This window comes from Furipterus horrens, unplaced genomic scaffold, assembly GCF_987537825.1.
Source record: "Furipterus horrens unplaced genomic scaffold, mFurHor1.1.pri manual_scaffold_8, whole genome shotgun sequence".
Lineage (NCBI taxonomy): Eukaryota > Metazoa > Chordata > Mammalia > Chiroptera > Furipteridae > Furipterus > Furipterus horrens.
This window is the reverse complement of record NW_028327178.1, coordinates 3,153,277-3,172,422: the sequence shown is the minus strand read 5'-3', so window position 1 is coordinate 3,172,422 and position 19,146 is coordinate 3,153,277. Positions and strand designations below refer to the sequence as shown.

At 44.0% G+C, this 19,146-nt stretch overlaps 1 protein-coding gene across 2 annotated transcripts in view; it reads right to left on the bottom strand.

Moving 5' to 3' along the window:
* NETO1 (neuropilin and tolloid like 1) overlaps window positions 1–19,146 on the bottom strand; it is a 72,319-nt gene that overhangs the window by 48,930 nt on the left and 4,243 nt on the right. For both annotated transcript variants that reach the window (XM_090285393.1, XM_090285392.1), the window contains exon 4: window positions 13,615–13,863. In XM_090285393.1, the coding sequence (XP_090141519.1) occupies window positions 13,615–13,863 (249 nt within the window). The remainder of the gene's footprint in view (window positions 1–13,614; window positions 13,864–19,146) is intronic.

Genomic DNA, 19,146 nt, shown 5'->3' with positions numbered 1-19,146 from the left:
AGCTAGATTGCCCTAGCTGGGGGGGAATAACAGCCCTCATCAGCTAAAATTCCTCCTCAGCAGAGACTGGTTTATGGGGACCATTCTGCAGCCAAGACGCTGGCTCCAAATAAACATCTGTGTGGAGGGATCCCAAGGGGAGCACAGATGGCAGATGGGAGAGGGAAGCAAGGGAGACGGGCTGGGAAGGTGAGGCACCGAGGATGCTCAGTGGCTCCACACATTTCCCCTCCACATCTGCTCCAACGAGTCTGCCTTGTATTCTCTCTTGTCTAACAGCATGCAGCTGCTACATGGAGGCAGGTATTTGACCTAGACTGAGAAGCCATCATACATGTTATCGGAGTGCTAACTAAAGGCACACACACACCCCAGCAACGCAAATCCTTGGGTGCCGGGCAAGCATTTGCTATTTCAAGGATCAATCTTCGAACGACCTGAGCCATGAGGGGATAATTATTGAGAACGATTTGTAACAATCTCGGAAAGTCTGCTGTTGGCCTATATGCATTATATAACCCAATAATAAGCTTGAGTTTGTTTCCAACAGCAAATTCAGAGGTGAAGGGAAAAAACAGACAAACAAACAGGCAAAACCTTCTTAAAATCACGCTCTGGCATTAAACCAATGAAACAGATAGGGAGTGTGGGTAACTTTAAGTTTAAAGAAGGTGACCTTCCTGGTGAGGTCGCTGTTTGGGGGGGCGGGGGGGGGCTCAGGGCAGAATGACAGACACTAGGTAGGATCACGAAAGCATAGCCCTGACAAGCTCCGTGGATACTACATAGAGTGGATGCTTGGTGGTTGCCAGACAGGGGGGTATAGGTCTGCTGGCCGCCTCTTCTAGAGTGCCCACATGGTACCGGCTCTGTACCAAGTATTCTCAGAAGGATGGGGCCCCTTCCTCACCCATAAACTTGGGGGGAAACTGTTGTTTGTAACGTAACTGTGGGCAGCTTTCTACACCGGTGACAGCTCTTGTACCTAGTCTTCGAGGGGATGGAGAAGAGGGTTTGGGGGGCTGGGGCAGAAGCCAGGCTCACAGAAGGTCTGAGAAGAGTCTGACATAAGGGAGAAGAAGAAAATATTTGGAGGGAAAGCAAATATTTAAATGAAATATGTTGGAAATTTGCTTTTTGACACTTGACATAATTACCTAATCCACCTCCTCAAGACCCCATCAGCAAATCTGCGTTTGGATCAATGATGTTGCTCTTATGTTTGCATGTTTGGTGCAAGGGGATGGACCGGTCTCCGAGCTCAGTCTATCCCCAGATCCAGAGTGAGAGAGGACGCTGCAAAGGATCCTTGGAACGGGTCACACACACAGCGTCTTCCTTCGCCCTTGCAGAACTGGACCGAGCAGTGAACACAAACACTTGGCAGACCAGAGGTCTAGAAATCAGCCAGGTAAAAGGCTCTGCTTTAATTAATAGCTGGACGGTGCCCTAAAAGTGCAGCTTGAAGCCAAGCTCACCTTACTTCCCAGCTCTGTGTCCTTCCAGCCCTGGTATTCCCAGTCCTCCCAGACCGCAAGGCTTGGCTTCAGCCACTGCCCTGCCAGCTGTGTCCCCTGCATGGGGTCACGTGGCACGCTCCCCTGTCACCACCAGCTAGTGAGGGGCCGTGCCACGTTCACATTCATGGTCAAGAGCACATGGTTCACAGAAGAGACATTGCAAAAGGCCTTTAGAAATTTAATAAAAATGTCAAGCTGTTTTATGCTATTTTTATGCTTTTAGCAAAACAATAAAGTAAAACGTGTACAGCAAAGTCTCAGAGGTGAGAGGGAAGAGATTTTCGTTGTACTTGTAAGTCCACTCTCTGTTTGCAATTGTTTTGAAATTAATTTTTTCTAAAGTCTACAAAAACATAAAGTAGTGACTATAAGAGGGAAATATTCAAACTAAAGATGCTAAAGCCCACTATTATTTCAGCATTGGAAATTATCATTCACTTTTTGTAACGGGTTGACAACAACCAGATTAAGTGAATCAATCATTTTTCTATGGTAAATGCATATTATAATGTACTTAAAAATATGAGTAAGCTTTAAAAGCTTAAAATTGATTTATAATATATAAATTATAAGCAATGCATTATCATCATTATTGATTACTAATATTGATGACTCATATGATGTTGATGATGTCTATGAAGAAAGTAAAATATTTAATTAACATCTTAAAAATCCAGAGGAAATTTTTTGCTTAATTACGATAGAGAAACAAACATCGCATTGTATGAAAGATGTTATAACATAAAAAAAGTTAAATTCTAGGATCACTAAAAACATCTCAAATCTCAACAATAAAATCACAAAGGAAAAAAGCCCTCCAACAAAAATATGAGTTTAGTTGTTGACAGTGGGACATAATCCTACATATCTGTACTTCCTGTGTCCCAGTTGCAACTTTACGAGGGAGATGACCTTGAGCATAGCACGTAAACAGTTTAAACCTATTTTTTTTAATCCAAAGCAAGATTGGCAATGATAACAACTCACGAGAGGTGTGAATAGAACTAGGTAATGCATGCAAGTGCTAAGAACAATGCCTGGCGTGTACAATAATAAGAACTCAGTGGTTCTTTGTCTTTAATGGATTGAGTATATTGGTGTGAGATGGCAGGGAGCAGGAGTCACACACACAGGAAGCCCCATGGGAGGACACTGCGCATCACCATTATTTTCATACTTCAGCATGCGACGTCCAATCTCGGACAACTGTGGGTCAGAAGTCTTCTGTGGTGTTGAACGAGCCTATGAAACAATGACTCATAGTCTTCGACTTGATGTCAGGGACTATTTCATCACCTGTGAAGTAGTGTCAGTACTTTGTACCTTCATGTAGCAAAATTCATAATGATAATGTGTCAAGGGCGGGTCTCATGAGGAAACTGAAACTCTAAGACATTAAGTAAATCTCTGTTGCCAAAAGTCATATAATACCAGTGTTTTAAAGCCAGAATTTGAATTTAGACAACCTGGCACGACGGCCCAGGTTTCATGAAACTGTGCATTTTGACACACACACACACACACACACACACAAACACACCCCCCACACATGAAACTATGAAGAAACTATGAAATTATGAGAAAAATTGGTTTATGTAGAGATCAAAACACTGAAGATCTATACAAACAGATCACGGCAATAATTGAGCACATTGTCAATACCCTCAGAAAGGACTGAGTGTCTTCCAGTCTAGTTTAAAGGGAAGGCCTAAAATAAACCCTTTCTAGTTGAATATGTGTAATAAATTAGGAACTCAAATGATGAGTGACTTTTTCCCCTTTGATGAAGATATACAGATTCCATTTAAAAGAACCTGAAACTACGGAAGAACTTTTCTAGGCATAGAAGAATATTTCACCCCCAGGTCATGGGAAGCCTATACTAGATCACATTCTTCTAAACTACTTTACCTTAACTCAACAGAAAGTTGTGCTTTCTGATCTAGAACAGAACAAGGAAGTTGTCGTTAGAAGAAAAAATATACCCAACTCAAGCTAGACCATGAGAAGCTCAGCCCAAGGAACTAAATGCCAACGTGATCATTTTCTGCAGGAAATGAAACACCCTATTGATTCATCCAATCGCTACATTTCTCCTCCATGAAGGGTTCAGATGAAAACGGAATCTGCATTTTTTTCTAGAAAATGGGGCAGCGGAACCAACCAACAGGGGAGGCTGGCAGAGCCAACAAGCACCGCACAGAACTGGGGACCCAGCAGCCGGGTAGCAGGAAGGGGCGTGTCTGCACCACGTGGGTGGGCGGTGTCAGGGACTGAGGTGGGCAGCCCTGCTCAGCGGGGGGAGACGGCTGGGGAGGGGAGGCAGCAGGCAGCAAGCGGGGCGACATCCAAACGAAGAGCGAGCAGAATGGATAGAACAGAAATAACAGAAAAGGTGAAACAGTGAAAAGCAGAATAGGCATGTTTGTATCCATTTGAAATGACCTCTGCATTTTCATTTAAAATTGAGATGCAAATGTTATTTTAAGAAGAGGTAGGACAAGGTAAAGGGGGGAGAAAGGGCGCTGGAAGGACACCTGACTTGGTGTGGCGAACACACAATACAATGTGCAGATGACGTGTGATAGAATTACACACTTGAAATCCATATGCCAGTAATTTTATTAGCCAATGTCACTCTAATAATTCAACAAAAAAGATGACTATTAACAGAAAGTGATCTGCCCACGCAAAAGAAAAAGATAGAAATCATGTTCTTACCCGTTAACCAATTATCTACACCAGCAGGTCTTTGCAAGGCTGATGCATGTGAATCCCAGGGAGACCCTCTATTTCAGACTTCACTTATCATTGCCATGACAACCCTCATGTTCTTTGCTAGTTCATCAGCATGGGCACTGACCATTCCCCAAATGCTCTTCTGTTCGCCCACCGAATCTACTAAAGGAAACACACTTCTTTCCGGCAGCACTGGCAAGCATCAGAGAGTCCGGGAGTGCTTTAAGGTAGCACTGGTTTCTCTCCGAGTCACTTAGAAACACTCCTGGGGGCTTTGAAGTGCAAATTTCAGAAGAAACGTGTCCAGAGAATAGAAGTTTTCTGATTTGGCTTATGACTGATGGGGAACAAAATAGGAGTGACATATTTATGACTAATGTGTCCTCCCGCTTAAACAAGTCAAGTTTAAGTCTCTTGTGGGGAACTGCCCTGCTGATTGTGAAGAGTTCTGTTATGTTATAATCACTCTGATTCTCATGGTAGGCTAGGCGAAGTGAGGTGTCTGCAAGTAGGTGGAAAGGGATGTACTGAAGCAGAATTTCAAGCAAGTCAGCAGAGCTGTGGACTGGTGGGAAGCTAGCCAAGTGAGCAGGCGAGAACACACAGCATAGCTCTTTTGAAGCAGAGGCATCAGGCAAATATGCCGTGAAGAGACAGAGGCGTAAAGGGCGCCGGGCTCTACAAATAGCTGTCATTGCCACAAACAAAAGTGCCACCAACCCATGCACATCTTCAGACAGAAACACAAGCTGTTATTTTGTTGTGGTTGTGGACATCTTTACGCATAATGATGACTCATGTAAAACCAAATGATATATAGATATAAAGTAGCGATTTATGTGTAGGAAAATCCAGCTGAGCCAACTGGTATCCCGCATTTGGGACAAAGGTGTTTTAAGTTCTGGTGCCAAGTCTAAAACGGGTCTGAGTTAAAAATCAAGGTTTGTTAGGGTTGGGTTTCTTTTCTAGCAGCTCTAGGAGAGAATCCATCTCTCGGCTTTTCCAGCTTCTAGAGGCTGCCCACGCTCCTTGGCTCCCACGCCCCTTCCCTCTTCAAAGGCAATGGTGACCACTGGCGTCTTTCTCACACTGCGCTCCTCTGACACTGACTCCCCTGCCCCTGCTGCACACATCAGAAAGGGCCCGTGATACCTCTGGGCCCACCCGGGTTATCCAGAAGGGCCTCCCTATCTTTGGGTCAGCTGGTCAGCAATCTTAATTCCACCCACGGTCTTAAATTTCCTTTGCCACAACCTGACACAGTCACAGCCACCAAACTTTCCAATGTAGACATCTGCATGGGCCATTATTCTTTCTACCACAGTTCAGCCGGTGGGGCTGCAGACATCAAATCCCTCCCAGAAGCGAAATACATTCACTCCCTTCCAGGTCCCCAAAAGTCTCAGCCCATTACAGCCTCAACTCACAGTCCCGGGGTCACTGCAGCACCCACTGCATCAAAACCAGTATGGAGGAGGCACTAAGTACAATCCAATTGGAACACACATTCCCTCCATCTGTGACCCCAAGTCAGGAAACATTTTAGCTGCTCCAGACACACAATGATGATGGGCATAAGATGATGTTTATAGACATTTCTGTTCAAAAAAGGAGAAAAGGAAATAAATCTACCAGGCCCAAGAAATTCTGAAATTCAGCTGGAAAATTCCACTTTCAGGCACCAAAATCTGTATTTGTCAGCTACTGCTGCCGCTGTAACAAACTTAGCAGCTTTCAATAATGCAAACTTTTTATCTTATAGTTTTGGATGTCAGCCTTCTAAAATGGGTCTCACCGGGTGAAAACCAATGTGGTCCTTTCTGGATGCTCTAGAAGAGAATACATTCTTCGGCTTTTCCAGTGTCTAGAGGGTTCTCACATTCCTTGGCTTGTGGGTCTTTCTTCCACCTTCATAACTAGAAATAGCCATTGGAGTCTTTCTTACATCACACACTGCGGCAATTACTTTCCGCCTCTAGTTTACACCCTGAAGGACTTTTATGGTTACAGTGGGCCCTCTCAGATAATCCAAATTCATTTACCTGTGTTAAAGTCAGCTGAGGGATTGGCATCCTTAACCCAACCTACCATCTTAATTTTCCATTGCCATGTGACCTAATATATTTAAATTCCAGGACTTGGGTCACAGAAATTGTTTTTGGTGTCTTCTATATCTGGTTTCTCCTTTCTTATACGTTATGAAGTCACTGGAGAGAAAATAGGTCTTGTACATACTGTATTTCTACAGTGTTAGCAGAAGAGATCAATAAATATTTGTTGAATAAATGTAAGCATCAAATACACCTTCATGGAAATAAAGTTATTCTGTGCATTTACTTAAAGAATAGTTCCATGAGCTATATTTACATAGTTATAATGGAATACAAATTCTAAAATAAAATGTTTTTGATCAAGAAAATAACTGCATAGTTTTCCTGATAATCCCGTGATTTATTTTGCACATAAATAAAATAACAATAAGCCTCAGATTATCTGTAAATTGCTATGAAAGACAATGTTTTTTAACATGGAAAAGCTAGATAATAATATTTTATCAGGCAAAATAAATAGAATGTTTATAATTTGAAAAGCATGCTTCTTGAATACACAATAAGTTAACTGTTGGAGTTCTTTAAAAGACGGTTTACTAAGAAGCCTACTAACTAACAAAACCCAGAAAAACACAAGTATGTACAAAACTGAAAGAGAGCCTATGTACTATTTCTCTGTTTTGTTTCTTGGATATTTTCCTTGTTCAAATGATGCAACTTCTCCTTAGAAACATCCAAGTGAAGGGTGGATCCTGGCCCTTTGATGTTGGGACCGCCGTGTGACTGGGTGCAGAGGTGATGCTACGGTTGGCTGAGGCACGGTCTCGGCAGGTCCTGACGATGCCTTCACGCTCATTACTAAACTGAGCCCACTTCCAGGTGTGGGCATGGGTGTGCTCCACTCCGGGGCTTCCCCGTGGGAATGGAATCAGCCCTTCTCTCCCCAGGGTATCCTAACGCACACGGCTGCTCAGCAGTCCCAGAGGGAGGGGCTGTGTTGGTGACTGGAAGCAACTGGCATCACAAGAACAAGTCAGAGATGCGTGTGACAAAGGAGGAGGAACTGTGGGAGGTCTGCGAGAGAGAAGTGACCATCTCACCTCGAGTGTTTAGCAATGCGAGCTACGGGGTTCTAGTCATGAGAGCAGGGCCCGCAGTTGGCCGCGTCAGTAACAGCAGACGCTTGAGAAGCACAGCAAATGTATCCTGCCCTTCATGAAGGCTCGGATGGGTCACCAAGGCAGGATTTTATGTTAGGAGTGGCGGGGTGGGGGGGTTGGACATTGTAGACTGAGAGACATTTCATACAATACGGAAGAGGTGAACTTTCAGATTCGTACCCCAGTTAATGATGAAATGCGAGTGAGCATGTATCATCCCTTAATTAAATTTCTTAATATAACCGCACGACCAGTACTCGCAGTGTGTGCCGTAACTGCAGTCGTGATCTCAACCCTTTATAGGAGGTGGGTCAGCGCAGGGCTTGCGTAACCTGGACAAGCAGGAGCTGACCCCGCGCACAGAGAGCAGAAACCTGGGCTACGCCTCTTCTCCGGGCCTTTGGTTTCCTCGTCTTTACAATGAAAACGCTGAAGGAGATGAAAGTCAAGGTCTCTTCTGGGTCTAAAGAAAACGCACGTCTGCGGTGGAAATACACCCGAGACTCTAGGTGGTCCAGACCCGGGGACACCACGTTCAAAAACACACCGTCCAGCGAGAACCGCTAACTCAACAGAAGCGCACCACACACTTCTCTCTGTCTCTCAGAGCCCGGCAAGACGAGGAAGGCCCGCTCTCTGTGCAGGAAACGTCTTAGAAGCCTTCCTACTCCTTTGCTGCCGCTTTCCATATTCTCTGCACAGATGGGAGCTAATCCTGGAAATTTTCTCTCCCACTCCCAGCTTCTCTCCTGAACACCCACCTAGACCAACAGCATTCTCTCGCTCCCCGCCCCCTTCCCCCCTTCATCCCCTTGCCTGCGGCCTCTATTCGATACACCAGACCCACCAAGCCATGAACCGGCTGGATGGAATTGTCCTCGCATGGTACCTATTGGATATTGATAAATTTGATAGATTTGTCCTTCTGTGACTGAAATTTTTAACTTCGTTTCTGGAAAAAATTGGCCTCAAGAAGCCCTATGACTTTACACCATACATTTTCCTTTTGTCATTCTTTCCTGGGGCTGAAATGAAAATATTTTGGGTCTACAGTACCACAGAAAGACAACACAAGCTAGCTGGCCCAAATGTGTTCAACATTTTATTTCTATGTGAAACGCAAAGCAATCAAATAAAGTCCTTCTTTTAATCTTAGCCTCTCAAGCCTTTTATGATTTCATCTTCTAGTGCAAAATCCAAATGAAACTTTAGTTGTTAAAAAATGACATAGATGTATGCATATGTTTCTTTTTCACCAGAGCGTATATTCCAGCTCTGATTATCCTGCAGAAGATTTAGGAACTTTCAGCACGGTTACCACTCACACATCACTTACATTTTAGACTTAAAAAGAAAAAGGAAAAGTATTGCACTGAATCATTAAAACGGCCTCGACTCCATGACAATATTTTACTAAATAATATATTTGATTTAATATGCATAGAAACCTTTTAAAACACTCAATTTAAACCACTGCACTGCTATGTATTTCCATTGCTTTGAAGTCGGTCAGGACCGAGTTTGAGAGGAGGCTGGAAACTGGGCAGAATGTCCCGAAAACACTTTGAGCTCCTCAGATGAAAGGTGCTATTTAAGTACAAAGCATCAGAAATTCCACTTATTTAACAGCTTCGTTCACTTCCATGCCAATACCTAACTCAGCCTCACTGGCTTGGTACTCTGAGGCATACTCCTTACATTAACTGTCTCCAGTAGGGTGTGTATAACTTTGCTTCACAGAAGTAGTTCGGAAAACATATCCTCCGAAGAGGAAGATTCCATAAACATGCCATGTCATGTCTGCACGTAGCAGAAAACCTCTCCATCCGGGAACAGAGAACAGGGTGAACCAATGACATTTGTTCCCAAAGAGACGGAAAGGGTTACTCTCCCTGGGACCGGTCAGCACCTGGATGTTTCTCTCCCTCAATAGCAGACCAAGTCCCTGATGATGCCTCTGGGCTGGGGAGGAACAGATACTGTTACAGGTTTTCTCTGTAGTTTTTATTTTTCAACTGGCAATGAAAACTGAGGCATGGAGGCAGCTGGCCAGAGGGGAAAGCTATGTTCTACTCAAAAGTTGTTTTCTGAGTATAAAAAAAATTTATAGAGTATGGAGAAATGGTATTCCCCCTTAGAAAAAAATCATTTAAAAACTACCTATTATAGTATTGTTTCTTTTTAGACATTTTATCCTGAGTAATTTTACTTAGACAAATAATAACAAAAATATGGCATCATTTTTCAAAAATTAAGGCATTACATGTATTGATGCTGCTGATAAATTTTCAGTATTTCCTGATCTTGGCCCCTTCAAATCCTCTTCATTGTTATAAATTTGGTGACTTTTATTCTATTATAACTAAGAACTTTCATCACAAATATTTTCTCATCATTCTTTTTTATGTAAGAAATTAGGTTTAAACTTTTTAAGAAAAACAATTGTCTTAGGATGACAAAACAGTATCATTCTATTACCATGACATTTGCTTATTAAGTTATCTGTGGGTTATCGAGTTTTCTGTCACGTAACTTGTAACTTTGTCAGTGACCCAGGGCTCATGTCTCTTCTCAGGGGTGGGAGAAAGGGCTGATGAGCAGGTGTCACCCCACGACTCCGTTCACAAAGGAAGAAGAAAGATTCTCCCTCCCGCCAGAGCTCTGGGGCCCCCACCCTGCCTTAGGCCTCACCCCTGCCCTTCAGTTCTTCAGACCCCAGCACTGACCAGCTAGCTGGCCTCTGCCTACTGCTCAGCAGCACCCTCCTTCTGTCACCCAAGGTGACCCATCACTGCCCCGTGGACATGGGTAATAGCACAGAGTCCGAAACCACCACGATTCCTCGGATCAGTGAAGAACCATCAGAAGGAGTCAGGAGACGCAGGGCAAGCTCTGTTTCCATGATGCCCTCTCTGGCCCCACCTCCTCCCTTCAGGTCCAGTCGGCTGGACGCCACTGGTCACCAGCTGGGAAGCATAGTTACTCCCAACCCAGGAGCCAGGGAGGGAAGGGACATATTTTTTTAAGTACAGAAGAGTGTTAAGGAGATATCCTCTGACTTCATTAAGATATTAAGAATCAGGAAAACGTTTTACCATAAGAGCTGACACAAATTAGCATCCTGGTCAGGCAAGGAAGAAGCTGAAGGCTGGGCAGGGGATCCGACCACGCAGTCTGAGACCCAGAGCACCACTGGACAAAATGACCCATGTCATGGAGACAAGTCAGGCCCCGTGCCTGGAAGCCACTCCATCAGCGTGCCATTGAAGCTTCAGTATCGCATTCCACACGCACCAGCAACTCTGATTATAAACTGGACACCCGTCTATGTTTGCCCCTAAGAAAAACTGAGCTAGACAATTCTAAGAATTCTTATTGAAGTGCCTACAGGTTTATATATGTGCATATATGCATATGTATAAGAATATACATGCATATATGCAAAGTCAGTCTTTCTGGCTTGGTTAATGTGACTCATTCCTACAGGAGGGTGCATTTTCTGAGGCTGGAAGATGAAGATCCAGATTGCAGATGGTGGTAAATTCACGAAAATAATAAAGACCACCTGGCCTTCCCACAGCTCTTTCAGCTTTGACATATTTTATAACCGCCATCAGAAATGACTATAACTCCCCCATGCAAAGGCCTAGACTCATTTAGACAAACCTAATGAGAAAAAGTGACAGAAGTGACATCACGTAGATATTACTTTTGCAAATCAAGGAAAAAGCTGTTGTAGCTGAAAAAAATGGGGACACTTGTTCCCTGAATAATCTGCACCAAGCCTCCTGTGTTTTTGAAGACTCTGTGGTCAAATTAATGAAAATGATCGCTCCCAATGGTTAAGATCTCACAGGAAGCGAATAAATTCATCCATATGCACCGGTTGACAACTGATGCACCTTCATGAGGTGGTTAATATTATCCCAATTTTACAAACAGAAAATTTACCAATAAAATATTGAGGCTCAGAATGTTAAGCATTATGTGCAAAGTTTATAGCAAGCGAGAAACAAGAAAGCCAGCAGTGGCAGCCGAATCCGGGTCCAAGCCTCCCAGCCAGGCCGGATTCCAGGCCTCCCGGTGACAAGCAGGCAGTCCCTCCCCCCCAGTGTGCGGGCCACCCCGCTGCCCGGTGACTTCAGCAGTGCCCTAGAGCTTCCACCACGAAGTTGCCTCGAGGGCGTCTTCCCCGCGAGTTTCCCCAAAGCCCTGCGTGGAGCTCCCAGCACGTGCAAGGTAAGCCGGGTCACGCGGACCCTGGCTCCGTCGCCAGCGACCCCTGCCCCTTCCTGGCTCATCACCTGCCCCCCCCACCCCCACCCGCCACAGCAGCCTTATGGGGCGCCCTGCAGATTCCTGGGTCTGCAGGCAGTGGCCGGGGCGCAGAGCATCAGTTCCACCGCCACCGAGGGTTCACTGATCTCTTGGGGTCCCACTTCTCCTGCCTGTGCCCAGAGTCCGCTCCCTGCAGAGGAGTAAAAACCCACGCCTTGGTCAGTCCGCCCCTTCTCCTTAGTTTCGTGGAATCGTCTTCTCGTGTTTCCTCCTGATTCGGTTGTGCCTGGTAGTGAAGCCCCTTCTACAGGTGGAGTGAAGTGCCTCCAACGGAAGGAGCGGGGAAGGGGCGCAGCCAGGGACCCACGTGGCCATTCCCAGGGAGGGAGGGGGTGCGGGCCCCGCCCCCTTCGGAGGGTCTCAGCAGAGCGCAAAGGTGGCCCACACTGCCGAGGCGGGCACACCGGGTTGGCTGGCCCTCCCTTCTGGGTGCAACCACAATTTTAAACCCTACTCATTATTCCCACAATCCCCAGCTCCAGGATGAAAATATAACTTCTCTAAGCGTAGACCAGACCCTGCGCTGCTATCTTTAGGCCCTGATTCCACTCAAAATTACCAGTTAAGAAAAAGTACGTATTTCTGTTTCCAGCTCTGGACCAATCAAGTCATCCTAATCTCTGCATGGAAAACAGCAGGTGAGTCTGAGTGCCACTCCTCAAACACCTATGATTTCTGTAAAGTATGCAATAGCAGAAAAGCAGGATTAAGGCCACAGTCTCCTAGTGATATTACAAAAAGACTCCTAACATTTCAGGTGAATATCCATGGTACGGTTAACATCTGACTTATTCAACAGAAAGCATACCATCATAGTGAAAGTCGTCATTAATTTTACATACTTTTTACAGTCTTAGGGCTTGAACTGAGCATCCTAGCCCTGCTGATGTTACCTTGGTAGCATAGAATAGAAACTTCAACCAATTTTACATATATTCGAGTTTCATCTATTGCCCAGTATAACCTACGTAAAACAATATGTACAAACTGAAAAATATGCAACTGTATATAAGTCATGTGCTTTACGTGATTTGATTTATTTTCCCATTTAAAAAGGACTGCTCTTTATTAAATCTCAAATTGCTTTAGCCTACCATTCTCACAGTTCAAAACCGGGATGGGCAGTTTTCCCTGTGTTAAATGGTAACTCATCACAAAGCCAGCTAGTCAACATCACACGCCCTTTTCAATATCAGCAGGTTAAAAGGAGAATTGACATAGAACGAGCAATTATATAATCACAGATAATGACTGCCAGGCCTCGCAGATGAATATATGTCTGCTCTGGGTCTCAGTTTTCCTTTCATCCCAACTCTGAGTGATTTGCATTTCTATAAAGAGATTAGACCGCTTTATGCTAAGATCCATTTGCTTTAAAAATTATGATTTTCAGAACAAACGGATTTTTCATTCAAAGTCCCCACAGATCATTTTGATGGATACATTTTACAATACTACAATGGCCTTTTCAAGTTTAGGGGGATTTAATGTGTAATTAGTTTCTTTATTACAGACTGCCTCTGAAATGACACATTTCAGCATAATGGAAGTCCATTTAATTAACTGTGCTTCTCCTGGCCCTCCGGACCCTGAGCCACGACACTTCACCTCTTCTGTAGGCTTAACAAAACTTATTTTCTTTTCAGAATTTGTAAAATGACAAAAGAGCGCATTGCAGATTTGCTTTTAGATAGAGCTGGAAAATTCTTTGAAAAATTATCAAGTTGTCTTATAAAAGTTCCTGTACTCGGGAGATATTAAGCCAAGAGAGAAAAGGATAAAAGGCAAAAACAAGACCTTGCTTACCGGGGGTGAAATTGTATCGGGCTGAAAATCCCATAGACTCCAGCTCTCCATCAGCAAAAAATTTAATCCATAGAAATCTTCCGCTGGACTTTATTGCAGGCGGATTTTGTTGTCCACAGAAACGTCCGATTATTGGAGAAAATCCAAAGGGTCCGTCTCGAACTTCAATGTGATCAAATTTGCACTCCCAAGATGGCTCAATAGAGTACTTTTCATCGAAGTAAAGTTCAATGCACTGTCGTGGGGCCGCTGGAAAATAGAAAAATTATATTTAGGAGGCCCTTCTGAAATCCTTAATGTAATTTTTCTGATTCAACCACAAATTTGATCCACACATCTATCAAACCTTGAGCACGAGGTACGTGTATAAACAAAGCAAGTGTGCGGTGCTTCTCTTTTTGAGGATTAATACTTCCATAAAGATGCCTCAGGGATGATCCTCAGACATTGAACAAAATATTATTCTGTTGTAAAGTGACTCTTTCGATGTCTAACACAGAACAAAAGACTCACAGTGCTTTTGCGAAAGGCTGCTACCTCGGGTTTAGAAAGGAGGTAGGCAACTTTCTGTCCTGTGCCCCACATTTCCTGGACGACCCAATTTGAAGGTGAGCTATCCCCCGAGAATGGTGGAGCAGAAGTTATACAACCGTTCTAATCACCCCAATCTGATGGCCCTGGTAAGATCAAAGTGAATGCACAGGCAATTAAGAATAATTTTTCTTTGAACACAAATCTTATCACGCCGCTCTCAGGTGCAAACATCCTTGGCATCGCTCTTAACCGTTCCAGGAAACTGATGCAAACACTTGACATGTCATATCCTCAAGGGCACCCTCCAGCCTCTCCTTGCAGCCTGAGCTCAATTCACTGCAGAGAAACAACCTCTTCTGAGCTAACACGCTCTTTCAAGGTTTCATGCATTTCCCCAATTTCTTGGGTATCTAAATACCTCCAGCTTTGTTAACTCCTGTTTGTACAGGCAAATCTCACTTAAGAGAGACCCCTGTACACCTCCTCACTAAAGATGAGGCTGTATCTGTTCCTCCTTCCCACCACTCTGCATAGTACTTGCAAGTAAGACTCTCTCCAAACAGCCTTTGCTGGGTGAATTGTACATGAGCTCGTACTCTGCGTAAGTGTTTTTACAGCTCTCTGAGGCGGCCTGGACAAGACTTCTAGGGCAACTCCATAGAGCTCCGTGGGGAACAGTTTGCTAATAATGCCCTTTATTCTTCCCTTGTGATGTCTGCACAGTTCAGAATTCAGGCATTCTGGGTGTATACTCAGCCAGGGGACCCCAGAATAGCCAACAGTTGTTGCAATACCCACACACATTTTTCTTCGTTTGAGAAGAGCTGTTGACTTGAGTCTGCTGAGTGCTTCTCAGCTGCTTTGTCCTCTTCAGGGACCACCCCCTGCGGACACTTGAGAGTGAAGTCCTGCCAGAGGCCAGCCTGCCCCCCCATGTGGCCAGTAATCATTCTGGATGACTGCTGTTCACACCACACTGCTCCTTAACTCTATATTAAATATCACCCTTGATGGCTTTAAAATTAAAGCTTCGCATTCATGGATGTCAAAAAAATCTGTGTAGAATCGAGATACATGATGACTTGCAAATGAGAGACGTAGGAAACAAGAATGTAATTCTGATGCTTTCCAGAGGTAAAACTGAAGCTCAATGGGTTAAAGGTCGACACATGTTAAAAGACCATTCTATGGATGACTTTTAATCTCTGAAAATGTTTCTGACTCTTTGGACATTGAAAAGAGACATTTATTACTGTTACAAGTTAAATCGGGAAGACCTCTATCTACCACTAACATGTCTCATGAAGGTCAATACCATTACCACAAATTTGAGGAAGTATCAATGATTTTTTTTTTAAATCTGAAAACTGGAAAATATCCGAAAAAGTTATCTGGAAAATCCTGTCCCCCCACCCCCACCCCCCGGAGTCTAATAGCAAAAAGGTAAATGTTTAAGAAACTGGATCTATTTATGTATTAGCCTCAAAGTACTATTTGTGTGTATTATTATCCTATAGAATGTGCCTCACTTTGTCTCCTCTTTGATAAACCAGCATAAGTTTTATGAGGAAGTAAACTGTCAAAATATAGCATATTTTTTTAGAAGTAAATGATGCATATTTAGGGAGGGGTAAAGCTTATTTACCTAGAACTCTGTCAGTCAATGCACATCCATCCACGTTCCCCAGTAGGAGACACACGGCCACCTAACCCGGGCTCATTTATTTGCACCTTCGTTCTTATCGTTGCTTAAGTTCTGTCCTGCACAGGTGAACAGTCTGCCATTGTTCCTTCAAGAAATGAGTCCTCACTGTGGCTCCGGGAAGACAGACCAGTTACAGGTGGACAATTCCTTTTCCTTCGGCCCAGGAATGGTGACGTTAACTACGCACGCGCTCACCTGACACTCCGGACGGTAGTAAGTGAGCGTGTCATGTAGTTACGTTGCAGGCGGAGAAATGAGCGACTGCAGTGCGTGTAAGCCACTGGGAGCTACACACCCAGCTCCTTAAACTTCCGTTTGCTTCCCCTTCACATCTCTCAAGTCACAGATGCCTTCCCTGTGACACTTCCTCTAAACCGTCTTTGATCTAAAGCAGCTTCCTTTCAAGAGGCCTTGACCTCTTTGGAGGATCTTTAGACACGTTCAGACTCTGAGCACTTCCACCTGAATGCTGCGCATTTACATGAACACTGTCCCCTGTCTGAGGGGGTTTTAGGACCTCCTGGTCCATAAAGGGCGGGCGCTTTCTTCCATGACTGACACCACCTGTACTGAACACAACTTACCTCCTTACCTTAAGGAACCTCACTAACTCTTTATCCTTCTTTGTCTTGTATTTTATTTTATTTTTAAAGATGTTATTTATTGACTTTTAGAGAGTGGGAAGGTAGGGAGAAAGAAAGGGAGAGAAACATCGGTATGCAAGAGATTCATGGACCAGTGGCCTCTCGCTTGCCCCAAACTGGGGACCTGACCCACAACCCAGGCACGTGCCCTGACTGGGAATCAAGCCAGCAAAGGCCAGCACTCAATCCACTGAACCACACCAGCCAGGGCTGTCCTGTATTTTAAATTCACCTATCTCTACAGAACAGGCAATCCTTTACAGAATTAAATATGACCATTCGCTCCATTAAAAGAAGAGAAGACAAAGAAAAACAGGAATGGCATGTCCATGGTGGGTCCATCAATAGCCCCAAGCTCTCCACCCGACCCCCACCACCAGCTATGTTAATTCTGTCAATCAGAGCGCACACTGTGAAACTATTAGGTTCTTCATCACCTCATGCAGTAGATGCATGGCTTTGAACCGACTTTTCTGTGCTGTGGCAAGTGCCTCTTTGGCTGCTCCTGGCTTCTTGAGACTTGGTCCACTCCAGCTGCTTGTGGCCTTCTGCCTGACTCTCCCATGCACCTGTCCGGCTTGTCCTTCTCTTTCCTCTGCCCATCCCTTACCCACTGTTTTCCAGAAATTCTTTGTCTTCTTTTCTCCCTCTGCAGACCAGTGGCCTGGCACCGCTGTCATCCCAGCGGAGAGCTGCCACAATACAGTGACACCTGCAGCTCTGTCTAAGACCAATTAGATCACAGTTTCTGCAGGAGGACTTAGGTGTCTGTATTTTTTGAAAGAGTTGAAAAACAGTGCTCCAAATACTCTCTCTGGATAACTTAGTGCGTACTGATATCCTCAACAACAATCTCTATACTTATGACCTATGAATATATAGTTTCAGCCCAGAATCCTCCACTGAGTTAAAGACCCATCTATCCAACCTCTTTATGAGACAGCTCCATAAACACCAGAACTGAACCTATTGTTTTTCCTTTAACCCTTCTTTCCCTACCTGTATTTCTCGTCTGGCAAAACGACCCCGTCTAACAAGTCACCCAGCCGAAAACTTGCACACAGTCCTGGGGGTCCCCATTCTCTCACTCCCACATCCAGTCACTCGTGGCTCAGTTTCCTAAACATCGCTCATTTCTTCCTCTGGTCCGTCACCACCATCACGTCTGGGGTCCAAGCTTTTACTGTGAGTCATTTTGGGGTTGGCCAAAAAGCCCATTTAGTTTTTTTCCATAAATAAAGGACACATTTTTCATTTTCACCAATAGCTTTACGGATTTGGAGATTCTGAGTCTGTCGGCTCTCTCCCGCATGGTGTAACGTTGATTGTCCTCAATTAATGTCTCAATTTGATGGCTGTCAACATCAGCTGTTCTACTCGACTGTAGAGTATCGTCTGGCAAGAAATCTCTAGCACAAAACTCCACAAACGACTTCTGACACGTTTCATCAGTCACAGCACCTACTTCATACAGGGCACACATCTTTTTTTGCACTTCAGTTGCATTTTTACCTTTCTTGAAATAATAAAGCATAATATGCCAAAAATATTGCATATTTTCTTTTGCCTTCAATATTAAAATGGCTACACAAAAAAATCACCAATTTTGATAAGCTTTTTTTTTTTTTTTAATGCACACTGATAGGACAGCTGTCACAACACAGTCTAACAAAATTGCTCTGAATGATGTTAAAGACAGCTAAGCGCTACCAGAGCCATCTTACAGGGAAAACCAAATGAACCTTTTGGCCAACCCAATATTTACTTGGTCTTTCACAATAACTTTCAACTTATGTTCTTTTCCTGTAGTCATCTTACCAAAATCTCAATATTTTATCTCTCTAAATTATTTCAGGAGCAATCCATTACCTATCATTCAAACTCTCCTGGGAGAGTCTGAGTACCGAGTTCTACTGTATCAGGGACAGCCTGCCTCGTTAGTGCCCTCCCTGGTGCCTGTCCTCGCCCTCTGCTGAAGGCCAGCGACACTACACACGGGTCCCGAGCGCACACGATCTGAGCCGACGCATGTGCTGTTCTGTAGAGAGAGTGATCGTCTCCGGCACGTCCCTCGGAAAGCGGTTGTGAGCACCTTCTCCTCCTGACAGCCTTCTCTTCCACACACTGCCCGAATTTGGGGACTTCAGATTGTTTCCTAAGAGGGGCAGAGTCCCCAGACCACACGGTAAGTTCCACAAAACAAGCTTCATGTCTGTTTTGTTCAACACTTTCTAAAACTGGACAGAGAAGAGTGGTGGTTTCTTAGTAGTTATTTCAATAAATGTTTGTTAAATTAATATATGAATAAAAGTGACTAGCATAAAGTACTTCAAAAAGGTTATGGGAGTATGATTAATAGTAACTGGAGATTCTAGGTCCCCAGAATCCCCAAACCTTAAGTTTTGTCCTTCCTGTCACTAGGCATGAATGCAAATACGTACATGATATTAAAATCAAATGTGAGCAGTGCTTTTTAGTTTTAAATAACAATAAATATGAACACTCACTGACATGCAAGAATTTGCTTCTGAATTAATTTTTAAATGAGAGAACTAATTTTATTTTCTCAATAATTTGAAGTTTAAAAGGCTGTTGCTTCAAAACACAGATCATGTGAATTTAAGCCTCAGTTTTCTTATCTGCAAAACA